Raw genomic sequence first — 12,989 nt, 5'->3', positions numbered from 1 at the left:
TAAAGGCTAGATAAATATGAATTGGGTGGAGTGAGCATCCATTTAAATATGAGTTTGAGGGACTTTCCTGGTGGCACAGTGAATAAGACTCCGCGCCCCCAATACAGGAGGCCTGGGTTCAATCCTTGGTCAGAGAACTAGATCTCACATGCATGCCACAACTAAGATTTGCATACCTCAACTAAGTAGCCAGTGAGCTGCAACTAAGGAGCCCTGGAGCTGCAACTAAGGAGGCTGCCTGCCGCAACTAAGACCCGGGGCAACCAAATAAATAAATAAATATTAAATAAATAAATGAATGAATATGACTTTGAAATTAAATGTCAGATATGTGTTACAGAATTAAAATTTTTGTTATTAAATCTAAACCTGTGCCATTCAATATGGTAGCCACTAGCCGCAAGTGGCTACTGAATATTTTAAATGGGATATTCCAATTGAGATCTGCTTTACGTGTAAGATACAAACAGGATTTTGAAAACTGCTATAAAAAATGAAAAATATCTCAATAATATTTTAATACTGATCACATGTTTAAATGATAACATATTTAGATACACTGGGTTAAATAAAATAAATTATTAAACTAAATTCACTTTCCATTTTTAAAATGTGGTTAATAGAAAATTTTAAGTTATATATGTGGCTCAATTATGTTTCTATTGGACAGCACTGGTCTAGACTTTTAGGCAAGTGTCCTCCTCCAAAATGCCCTAAACCAAGGCCACAGTCACCTATAAGTATTCTCCTCTTTCCAACAGAGTTCAGTGGCATTAATGGCACACAGCTGTGTAGAAATACAAGACAAGCAGTACTGCAATTCAAATATTAGTGAGAACATGGAGAAACCAGACCTCTCATACAGTGCTGTCGGACAAAGTTATCTGTCAATATCTAACAAAGTAAAAGTGTATGTACCTTCAATCTGACAATTCCATTTCTACGTATATACTCAAGAAATCTATGAACACATGCACAAGGAGACATGTCCAAACTGTAGAATTATTTGTAAAGCAGAGAATACCAGCTATCCACCAAAGTTATGTGTTTTTTTTCTACGTAGTATGAAGTTGTTTCTTAACTGTTCAAGCCAGTGACTACATTTCCCAGTCTTGTTTGCTGGGAACTGTGGGCCCTAGGTGGTGTCACTTGACTGGAATTCTAGTCAATGGAAAGTGAACAAAATTATATATGACACTTCCAAGGACTGGCCCCTAAAAACCTCCAATACCATTCTCCACTCTTACGTTTGCTGGATATATTTTGATGCCTAGAGCAACCTTGGAAACCACAAATTGAAGACGACAGACTCTCTATTAGCCTGAGTCCCTTAATCACTCCATAGAACACAGCACCTTCTTCATTGAAGGTACTCTATGAGCAAGAAATAAACATTATGTTAAGCTTTTGAGATTTCAGGATTTACCCACTAGAGCAGCTATTTTTAACCATTATAGTGCATAACATGCAAAAATTAGAAACAACTCAACTGTCCATCAATAGGAAACTGGATAAATAAAATACACTCATATAGAATGCTATATAGTAGCTAAAATGAAAAAACTATATCTATGTGTATCAATATGAATAAATCTTTTTTAAAAAGGTCAGTCTCAAGATAGCTACTTATAAAAACAAAAACCAAAAAAGCCCACCATATACTGACCATACAAATATGTGTGTAGTAAAAATATAGAGCAGAAGGATACATTCCCCAAACTCCCAGATTACCTCTGGAAAGAAAGAAAAGGGAATGGGTTCATAGAAGACAGTGACAACAAAGTCTTCAATTCCTTATGAAATGTTTTATTTCCTTAAAATAATCTTAAACAATTTGTTGAAACTGAATGGTGGGTATATGGATATTTTTATTATTTTCTGTTATTTTCTAAATGTTTAAATCATTTCATAACACCAATAATCTTTTTCTTATATATAGCTGCTTAGAGAGTAAACTAGTAAAACCTTGTTAGAAGACACTTAAAAACTATGTACCAAAAGCCTTAAATATGTGAATATATTTAATGTAATCCCAACACTATATACTATATATAAATACACTCTAAGAAAACCAAAGGTGTGCTCAAAGGATGACCATCAAAATATTCTTAGAGCAACCAAAAATTGGTAACACCTAAAATGTTTAATAGAATTGTGATCAAATTACTGTGTATTCATTTAAAAATTACACAGAATATAAATAATGGGAGGTAGGGTGAGATGTGTGAAGATATAGATGAAAAAAGATTGGCCACAAATTCATCATTGCTGAGGTTGGGTGGTAAGGACACTATTTTTTATATACTTTAAATCTATAATAAAAAGTTTTAAAAATATGAGAATCACAAAATTTACTAAGTTTTTTAAAAAGCAGTTTAATGTAGTAACAATACTATCTTATTTTTAATCTCTTGGCTCATTCATTGGATCAGCAAATATTTATTGTGTGTTGTATATGTCCCTGTCATTACTGACCTAGGGATGTGATGGCAAACATGTAGCTTATAATCTGATGCAACTGTCTCCAAACACTTGCTCAAGCACTCTATCAAAAAAATTTGGAGGAACCATAAACAAGACGAAAAGACAACCCTCAGAATGAGAGAAAATATTTGCAAATGAAGCAACTGACAAAGGATTAATCTCTAAAATTTACAAGCAGCTCATGCAGCTCAATATCAAAAAAACAAACAACCCAATCCAAAATGGGCAGAAGACCTAAATAGACACTTCTCCAAAGAAGATATACAGGTTGCCAACCAACACATGAAAGGATGCTCAACATCACTAATCATTAGAGAAATGCAAATCAAAACTACAGTGAGGTAACACCTCACACCAGTCAGAATGTCCATCATCAAAAAATCTAGAAACAATAAATGCTGGAGAGGGTGTGGAGAAAAGGGACCCCTCTTGCACTGTTGGTGGGAATGTAAATTGATACAGCCGCTATGGAGAACAGTATGGAGGTTCCTTAAAAAACTAAAAATAGAACTACCATACGACCCAGCAATCCCACTACTGGGCATATACCCTGAGAAAATGATAACTCAAAAAGAGTCATGGGGCTTCCCTGGTGGCGCTGTGGTTCAGAGTCCGCCTGCCGATGCAGGGGACACGGGTTTGTGCCCCAGTCCAGGAAGATCCCACATGCCGCGGAGCAGCTGAGTCCGTAAGCCATGGCCACTGAGCCTGCACGTCCAGAGCCTGTGCTCCACAACGGGAGAGGCCACAACAGTGAGAGGCCCACGTACCGCAAAAAAAAAGTCATGTACCACAATGTTCATTGCAGCTCTGTTTACGATAGCCAGGACACGAAAACAACCTCAGTGTCATTGACAGATGAATGGATAAAGAAGATGTGGCACATATATACAATGGAATATTACTCAACCATAAAAAGAAACGAAATTGAGTTATTTGTAGCGAGGTGGATGGACCTAGAGTCTGTCATACAGAGTAAAGTAAGTCAGAAAGAGAAAACAAATACCGTACGCTAACACATATATATGGAATCTAAAAAAAAAAAAAAAATGGTTCTAAAGAACCTAGGGGCAGGACAGGAATAAAGACACAGACATAGAGAATGGATCTGAGGACACAGGGAGGGGGAACGGTAAGCTGGGACGAAGTGAGTGAGTGGCACTGACATATATACACTACCAAATGTAAAACAGATAGCTAGTGGGAAGCAGCCGCATAGCACAGGGAGACAGGGAGATCAGCTCGGTGCTTTGTGACCACCTAGAGGGGTGGGATAGGGAGGGTGGGAGGGAGACGCAAGAGGGAGGAGATATGGGGATATATGTATATGTATAGCTGATTCACTTTGTTATACAGCAGAAACTAATACAACAATGTAAAGCAATTAGACTGCAATAAAGATGTTAAAAAAAAAAGAATAAAAAAAAAATTTGGAGCATCATGAATACCCCCACCCCAAATGTAGATACACATTTCTCATGTGTGTATATATACAAATACAAATTCCATACATACACACCCATGCATACACACCACTCTCACCAGCAATATACTAGTATTTCTTTGAGTAAGGTGTATTCCACATAATCTACTTAATAGTTCCATTTTTGTGGATTTCTCATCAAATATAATCACCTTTAAAAAAGTCTAATATAAGTAAAGATGGGAGAAATATAGGCTCTTAAGTTTTGTTCCTTTTTACATTTGCATTACAAATATTATGTTCAACCCATGATTTCTTTGCAGGAATCTTTTTTTTTTTCATTTTAAACAAGAAGTTTATTTAAACTTGAAGGGAAAACTACCTAGGATTCATTTCTTTTAGAGTAATTTATCCCTACTTAAAGACAGATTGTAACATGTAACATGTAACAGCTACATACAAAGAAGTTGTAAAATTGTCCTTTGTTTTACAATGATAAATGAAAAACATTAAAATTCTCCAATCGAACAAGGTATGCAAGAATTTTTATGTTGTTCTTTTTTTGTTAAACAGTGAGAGCAAAATAACTTACTGGAATATAAAGATAAGAGCTGATGGGCATGCCACTAATGGAGAAAAGGGGGTATCTTCACAGAACCAGTATTTTTCCCCATTCCATCTCCATCTGATGCCGATCAAAACATACCATTGGCCATTTACTTTAAAAAAATGCAATATGCTTGTACACCGTTTACTTTATGTACAATAAAGGAATGGAGAAGGGGAAAATGAAAGAATAGAGAAACTATATAGCAGGAGTCAGGATGTGATGGAACCAAATTGCAGTTTTCTAATTGAGAATGTCTTCTTGGTCTGGAGGAACAATTCTGGAGTAAAGTAGCAGGTTCCCTTTTTAGTAGACACCTCCTGTCTGCTGCTGGAACACATCTATTGTATCTTCATCCTCCATTTTCAACTGTGCAGGAGTGTCTGTTTCACTGATTGGCTGCCCATCAAATCGGAATCTGATCTGCCTCATTGACAAACCCTGTTGCTCACAATAGGCTCTCATTAGTTTACTAAGTGGTGTGTGCCTCTTAATCTTAAACTGCACCACGGAACCGTCCTGCCTCATCAAATTATTATGATCGTTGTTGTCAGTCTTGACTCCTTGGGCTTTTCGTCAGCCATGGCGAGCAACAGTCTCCTCAGGAACACTTCACGAATTTGTGTGTCATCTTTGTGCAGGGCCATGCTGATCTTCTGTATCCCTCCAATTTCAGTATATGTGCTGTCAAAACGAGCGCTTTGCAGGGATCTTTAAAGTCAACTGTCTATTTTGTAAGGGCTAATTTTGTTAAAACCAGTAAATGTAATCAATGAATCAATTTAATCAGAGCAGGTAAACTGAAATAATTCATAATGTTCTGAAAATTGGAGTAAGGGTGCCACTGTCAACTCTTCTAAGCTAAGAAACTTGCACTTCATCAGGATACCTCATTTACCATGTCTGACATGAAGTCAGTTGTCATACAGAACAAGCTGCCAACCTCAATCAATGTATCAAGTATTACTAGCACCTACCTTCATTATTTTTTTTGGCCACACCGTGTGTCTTGCAGGATATCTTAGTTCCCCCACCAGGGACTCAACCCAGGCCACGGCAGTGAAAGTACTGAGTCCTAACCACTGGTCAGCCAGGGAATTCCCTTAAGTTCATATTTTGTATACAAGGAAAAAGATTTTAATATTTTATTCCTTCACTGAAATGGATTATTTTGGGTACACCTTATTTTGAAGACCATTAGTCAAGTAAAAGATATACAAATATTCGTGGACAAAAAAATAATAAACAAGTGCTACAAAAGGAATAAGCACTGGGTATTCTGTAAGAGGACGTGGAAGAGACACCTAACTCATTTTGAGTGTGAGGGTGGTGAACAAAGGAAGTGATGTTAGATGGAGACCTAAAGAATGGGTAAGAGATTGGACTGGGTGAGGTGAGGGTGGGATAGCATGGTAGATCAAGAAGAAGGAATAGTATGTTATGTCCAAAGGTGCAGAGGTAAGAGCAAACACAACACATTCAAACTAATATATTAATAATCTAAAACAGCTGAAGTGTAGCTTCTAGAGGTGGGATGGACTGGGTGGATAGTGATTCAGGGATGAGGCTGATAAGATTATAAAGCTTTGTTTGGATTTTATCTGGAGGGCAATGGAGAAATAGGTGATGAAGGTGTACAGTAAATAATTGGCTTTGCCCAAAGAGAGGTCTGGCCTTTGTCCTCAGCTCCTGGGAGTAACCTCTAAATCCCTATTTCTAAAGTAATAGGATTGTCCTTGTTATTCAGGTGGGCCCCTTGGATCACATGGTATCAGCCTGAGGGGAGACTGGAAACTAAGTTCAACCATGTGAGCAATCAATCAGTAAGTCCCAATAAAAACTCTGGACACTGCAGCTCAGGTGAGCTTCTTGGGTTGGCAATACTCCATGAGAGAGAAACACATTGCTGAGGACAATGGAAGCTTCACATTTGAAACCCTTCTAGATAGCACCTCATGCATCCCTTCCTTTGGCTGGTTCTAATTTGTATCTTTTCCTTATAATGAACCATAATCCATTAATATAATAGCTTTCAGCGAGTTCTTTCTAGTGAATTATCAAATCTGGAGGTGTTTTTGAGAAACCCCAAACTTATAGCCAGTGTCAGAAGTGAGGGTGGTCTTGTGTGGACTCTTCCCTCTAACTTTGTATTTAGACCCTAACTCCTTGCAAACTTCTGCCTCAGGCAGACCTGGCTTTCTGGAGGACTGTGCCTTTGACCTCACAGTTTGGCTAACTCCAGGGAAAGAGTAAAAATGTTTAAGCAGTGGGTGATAATTAGTCAATCTACATAATCTAGACTCTAGAGGAATCACTTTGGCTACACTGGGGAGAATATATTGGAGAAGAGTAAGACTGGGAAGAGATGACAATAACAGTGGGGATGGTGAAGGACATATTTATGAGGTATTTATAAGGCAAAATTTGACTGAATGTGAGGGTGAGAGAAGGAGAAATCAGGGATGAACCCACCAAAAAGAGAATTAGGTTTTAGTTTTGTCTTCTGCAGGGGAGAGAGAGGGAGTTGGAGGATTAAATTCAGTTTTGGACAGTTTGAGAAGATACTTAGACATCTAGATAGAGCCATTCAATTAGCAGTCAAAGCAGGGACGGAGACAGTCAGGAGCCATTAGCATAACTACAATAACCAAAATCATGGGAGAGATTGATGTTGACTATATACAAATAAGTCAACCGCACTTGAAAAGGCCAAGGACCAGGACTTCCCTGGTGGCGCAGTAGATAAGACTCCGCGCTCCCAATGCAGGGGGCCCGGGTTCCATCCTTGGTCAGGGAACTAGACCCCACATGCATGCCGCAACCAAGAGTTCACATGCCACAACTAAGGTGCCTGCATGCCGCAACTAAGGAGCCCACTTGCCACAAGTAAGGAGCTGGCAAGCTGCAACTAAGGAGCCCAAGTGCCACAACTAAGGAGCCCGCCTGCTGCAACTAAGAGCCAGTGCAACCAAATACATAAATATTTTTTTTAAAAAAAAAGAAAGAAAGAAAAGACCAAGGACCAAATACCAATATAAAAGGTTAGGCAGAGTATTAAAAGCTCACAGAGAAGTGGCAGCCTGAGAGGTAGAAGAAAAACCTGAAAAGTATGGCTTACACTGAATGGTTGGTATTTATTTTCTTCTTTTTGCTACTTCTTACTACTTTTTAATAAGAAAAAAAGGTACTCTAAATGAGTAGTATAACTTGCATCCATGTATTTTTCCATATATATACATAGACAAAGCTTAATGGTTTTCTAACCTATCTCAAAGTCATTAATGAGTCGCATAACTCAATATAACTGAATTATTAGTATCTATAAACAATGATTTTCTTTTCCAAGCCATTTTTAAAGTGCCCACCCTCATTACTACTGTAAACCTTCTGTAAGTACTTAACTTTGTCAGGCTGCTGGGACATCTGTCTCCCCCCTTGAGAAGTCCAACCCAGACTAAATGAATAACTGAGGAAAAAACTGCTCTAAAAACGTAATGACATATAGCTCTAATAAAGACTTCAGAGTATTTGTTTCTTCTGGGTTGAAACAAATAGATTTATCCCCAGTAAAATATAGAGAAACAGAATACAGTTTTGACCCATGTAGCCTAGCCAAAGTTATTCATATCTGCTACAAGATCAGCTGTAAATTTTATTGGCAAATTATTTCAAAGCTATAAAATATCTCACCTCCACCTTTTCAAAGAGATTCATTAACCTCAGAAATCCTAATATTATATCATTAGAAAGTATTTATTTTAATCTCTTGGGGGGCATTTTAGTTTAAAGGAGTAAAGGAGATAATTTTTATACTAACAGCTAAAGGTTCCAAATCATTGGAATATTTTATTGACAAGTAATAGACTAATTCAGTGATACAGTTCTAAAGTATTGCATGAATTTATTATTGATTCTTAAGGTTTAATTAGTTGAAACAAAATTGTTTAAATGGTCCTTTAAAAAAAGTATTTAGGGGGGCTCCCTGGTGTCACAGTGGTTAAGAATCTGCCTGCCAATGCAGGGGACACAGGTTCGAACCCTGGTCTGGGAAGATCCCATATGCCACAGAGCAACGAAGGCCGTGTGCCACAATTACTGAGCCTGCGCTCTAGAGCCCGTGGGCCACAACTACTGAAGCCTGCGCACCTAGAGTCCATGCGCCTAGAGCCCGTGCTCTACAACGAGAAGCCACCGCATGAGAACCCCGTGCATCACAACGAAGAGTAGCCCCTGCTCACAGCAACTAGAGAAAGCCCAGGCACAGCAACGAAGACCCAACGCAGCCAAAAATAAATAAATTAAATAAATTTTTTTAAAAAAGTATTTATAGTCCACAACAGACATCTTTCTCATCCAAGGGGATTTTTACCATTTTGAATTATTTTCCTTTCAAAATGTTACATATTTATATCTAGCAGAGAAATATCTAAGTACATATTTCCTATTTTGAAGCCTAACGGCAAAATTCTATCCCAAACACTGAAAAACTTTTAAGTTGCTAATTATAACCATATTTTGTCCATTTAAACCTTGATCCTTTACTTATCTAAGTAACTGCTTATCTCAAGCTAATCCTAAACTTTGTGTTTACCAAAATGAAGAATGATAAATATATCTGCTGTTCTTATTCTAAAAACTCTGAGAGAAGCAAAATAGTGAGAAAAACATTCACTATATTTTTAAAAGTAAAATTTCAGCCAGTGTATACATAAACAGTATTGAGAAGGTAAGCACCCTTTTTTTCTTCAGCGAACCTCAGTCTGTTTAGCAGTTTCATACTGTATATTTCTAAAATACTAACAAAAAAAAACACGCTACAGACTTATGAAACTGTTATTATACGCAGTGTTATCTTCTTCTTACATTAGTCCCAACTGTGAAATTGGTGAATATGTATTTCAGGTAACTTCATTTAAGAATTTTAGCACTATTTGACAAGCATGACAGAGCTTTTAAAGAATATTAAGAATTCCCAAAATAAACAGAGTGGGTATTTGAGAAAATATTTTGGGAAAAAAAAATCTTCACCTTCTCCAAATTAGCAATTCCAACATATCCCTAATCAGAATTATTTCAAAGTATTTCCTAGGAAATTTGACAATCCAACATTTCAAATATGTTGGAGGGTTCTGAGGTTCAGAGATTATGGAAATGTTGGAATCATTTGTACATAATTTGTCATTTCTGAATCTGGATCCTCAGTTCTCTCATCTGTAAAATAAAGCGAACAGGAAAATGATCTATCTCTCCAATGTTCCAGTCTCGATTCTTGTGGCTAAGTGATATGATTTTCCTTTATAAATAATAAAATAAAAAATAAAAGCATTAAAACTATGTGTTTTTAAACTGTGAGACTTTGGGGTTTGTTTGTTTGTTTTTAATCTGTTAAGGACCTTGAAGATACTTTACAAAAACAAGCCAGCCATTTTATATCTGAATAAAAATAGGTTAATAGCTTCTGCACAAAACAGTATACATGATGAAATCTCTGATTTAAGGTGAAATAATGTTTTCCAACTTTAATTTTGCTAGTTTTACTTCAAATCTAAACTTCTGTTCTCAATTAGATGGCCATTTTATAATTTAAATACTTTTCTAGTTTATACATGTATTGAAAATCTTGCTTCCTTTCCATGTGGAAAAACACACATCTACTTACCATCATCTTTATATAGATTTCATTTTTTAAAAAACTTTGAATGCCACATGTTCAAAGTTGTTCTAAAGTAATGACTCTTTTTTTAAAAATGGACCTTCTCTAATATTTAAATGTGTGTTTCTTTAATTCTGCAACTGCATTTGTAAAGGTAAGAACTGTCAAAATAGAATTAGTCTGATGCTGAGATACATCCTTCCACTTTGGTAAACATTTCATTTTAAGCAGGAAGTCTTAAGTGTCTTTATATAGTATTAAAAATGACATTTCATACGCCCTTTTCTATGATACTTTACAAACACTAGGAAGAAATACTCTTAAGATGTTAATACTGTTTATATCTGGGTAGTGGTATTACATGCCATTTTATCTTTTACATTTCCCCAAAAGCATTATTACTTTGGTAACCAGATAGTATTTTAAAATTAAATTTTAAATAGAGTATAAAGTGTGGGACATCAACACAGTCCACTTCTACAGCAGACATTTAAATACTTTTTCCCTCCTGACAAGCCTCTGTTTTAACAGGAAGAGTGATTTGATCAGGTGTCTGTTAGGCTGGATAAAGACAAAACATTTACTTTCCAGGTCCTTCTCTCAATCTAAGTTTTTGAGAAGATCCAAGAAGTGAATTTAACTGCAATGAATCTTGCAGTAGTAAACTTTCTGAGGGGTACAGAGTAACACCTTTCATTACAACTATCAGAATAGGGAAAGACTCCCCAGGTTTACCAGTGTTCTCGGAAACTTGTTCGTATTCTCCTTTGTCATTATTTCAGAACAATTCCATTTAGAAAGAAAAGCAATTGTAAACTTTCTATTTCAAGCCCATAAAAACTGGGATGAAAGGAAAAGCCTTGACCTTTCTATTTTAGACTTTCATCTGTGTAGCTAAGCCACCTGCTTTCTCTCCCCTACCCCATCTACTTAGTGGACTGAAAATACTGCACCTAATTGCAATTTTATCAAACCAGCCAGACTTTTCCACTTTAACGAATTACAACTGTCTTTCACCTGAAGGCTCGCATGCAAAATTTTGCTCACTTGTCCCTCCCAATTCCTTCCCGCCTCCCTCAACTGTGAGTTATCAAATGTCGTTAGACGAAGATACTAGGCTTCCATGTATTAAGCCATCTGCACTTTCAACACCGAGAGCCCGACAGAAAATCTACTCCAGTCTCTCCTCCTGTGGATCTGGGGCTGGAATTATCATCTTTGTTGCGGTTACGCAGGAGGCACCTAGCAGCTCTGCCTAGAAAGGAGTCGCGTTCTCTCCGCCGCCAACAACACGGGACTCAGGCTGGGAAAAGACAGACCCGGGTGGGAAGAAACCTCCAGGAGTAAGAAGAGAGCTGGGAAGAGGGAGCTCTCAAGACTGGAAGGAAGGACCTTCCAAGCCACGAAGGGAAAAGGGTGTGTGAAGTGGAGCAAGAAGTGGGCGGCAGGGGAGAAGCGGGAAGCAGGGGACGGGGCCCGGCGGAAGGGCGCGGGGGGCGGCTCCCGGGCCGGGCAGGAGGCGCGGGGGCCGTGACTGGCGTGGGCAGCTCGCAGACAACAGCCCAAGTCCGAGCAGCGGGGGCGCTTTCAACCGCGCCAGGCGCCAGTGTTGGGGGGGGGGCATGAAGAGCGGAAAGAGCAGTTTGAGGGGCCGAGGGAGTCGCGTCGAGGCCGGCGCGGCGGGGACAGCGGGCCCACCCCCAACCAAGCCCCGCTACTTAACTATTTGTAGAGCTGCTGCAGGCACAGGTCCAGGCTCTCGCCCTCCACCTCCTCGCGGGTGATGCGCTCCGACAGCGGCCGCGGGAGCGGGGGCAGCGGCGGCAGCTGGGGCTGCGGCGGCGGTGGCACGGCCGACTGCCCCCGGGCTGCCGCCGCCTCTTCCTCCTCGCCCTCCGCCGCCACCACCTCCTCCTCCGGCTCGGGGTCTTGCTCCTGCTCTTGCTCCCCCTCCTCCGTCGCGGCTACAGTGGCCGCCTCCTCCCCGGGTTCCTCAACCGAAGCCTCGGGCTCCTCAGCCGCTACCAGTTCGGGCTCGGGCTCGGGCTCCGACTCGGGTTCGGGTTCCGGCTCGGGCTCGCCGCCGCCGCACGGTCCGCGAAACTCGCCCAAGAATAGCTCCAGGAAGCGCCGGTAAGTTTTCTCCTCGGGGCTGCAGCCGGCCATCGCTGCTCAAGCCCCGGAGCCGACCGGGAAGTGGGTGGGGGAAGCCCAGGAAGGGGAGGGGGCTGCTCGCGAGCCTCGGGATCCTGCAAGGGCGGTTAACTGCCGCACCGGCACGAGCGATCAGCACTAGGTTGCTCGGAGAGGGCTCCCGCAGGCGTGCGCGTCGCCGAGCCCGGACGTGCGCGGCCCGGGGGCGGGGGCGGAGCGCGCTGCCCCTCTCTGGTCTGGAGGGAAAGTTGGTCGCGGGCGCGCGCGCGGGGTCCAGCGACGGCCCACCCTCTAGCCCTACGAAGAGCTCAGCCCACGCTGCCTAGAGACTGTCGCCATGGCAACCGGCTCTAATTAAGAATTTCAGGTTCCCTCCCGTCGAGTCCGCGGAGTCGAAAGGGCACTCGACTTGTCCCCTCTCCAACTCTGAATGTCTTCATTGTATGGATATCCTAACCTCAAGTGCATAAGACCGAACGAAGACATCTCCAGGTCTAGCTGTTGGTTCCCACTTGGATTCAGTTTGCCGTATCTGTCCTGCCTTGCTTTAGGGTGCTTATCTGTTGAAAGATACCACAGTGTGAACACCTTTTGTTGTTGATGACACTAAGTGGGGGGGGGGCGGGGGGGGGAAGGCATCCAACACCTACCAAGTGGTAGTTTCCTTT

The 12,989-nt window shown here is 40.5% G+C and overlaps 1 protein-coding gene, 1 non-coding gene and 1 pseudogene across 2 annotated transcripts in view; all 3 read right to left on the bottom strand.

The window, feature by feature from the left end:
- The window catches only part of PPM1E (protein phosphatase, Mg2+/Mn2+ dependent 1E), a 190,058-nt gene extending 177,725 nt beyond the window's left edge, over positions 1-12,333 (bottom strand). The window contains exon 1 of the mRNA XM_029211626.1: positions 11,891-12,333. Coding sequence (XP_029067459.1) covers positions 11,891-12,333 — 443 coding nt within the window. The remainder of the gene's footprint in view (positions 1-11,890) is intronic.
- LOC114888943 lies at positions 4,821-5,098 on the bottom strand (annotated as a pseudogene).
- Positions 5,111-5,214, bottom strand: LOC114889875. Its single transcript, XR_003792169.1, has one exon. It is a non-coding gene; the product is annotated as a U6 spliceosomal RNA (small nuclear RNA).
- Positions 12,334-12,989: the final 656 nt, after the last annotated feature.

Source organism: Monodon monoceros, unplaced genomic scaffold (genome assembly GCF_005190385.1).
Source record: "Monodon monoceros isolate NGI ecotype Baffin Bay Population unplaced genomic scaffold, NGI_Narwhal_1 Super_Scaffold_9, whole genome shotgun sequence".
Taxonomy (NCBI): Eukaryota; Metazoa; Chordata; class Mammalia; order Artiodactyla; family Monodontidae; genus Monodon; species Monodon monoceros.
The sequence above is the reverse complement of the archived record's forward strand: the minus strand, read 5'-3'. Positions and strand labels throughout refer to the sequence as shown.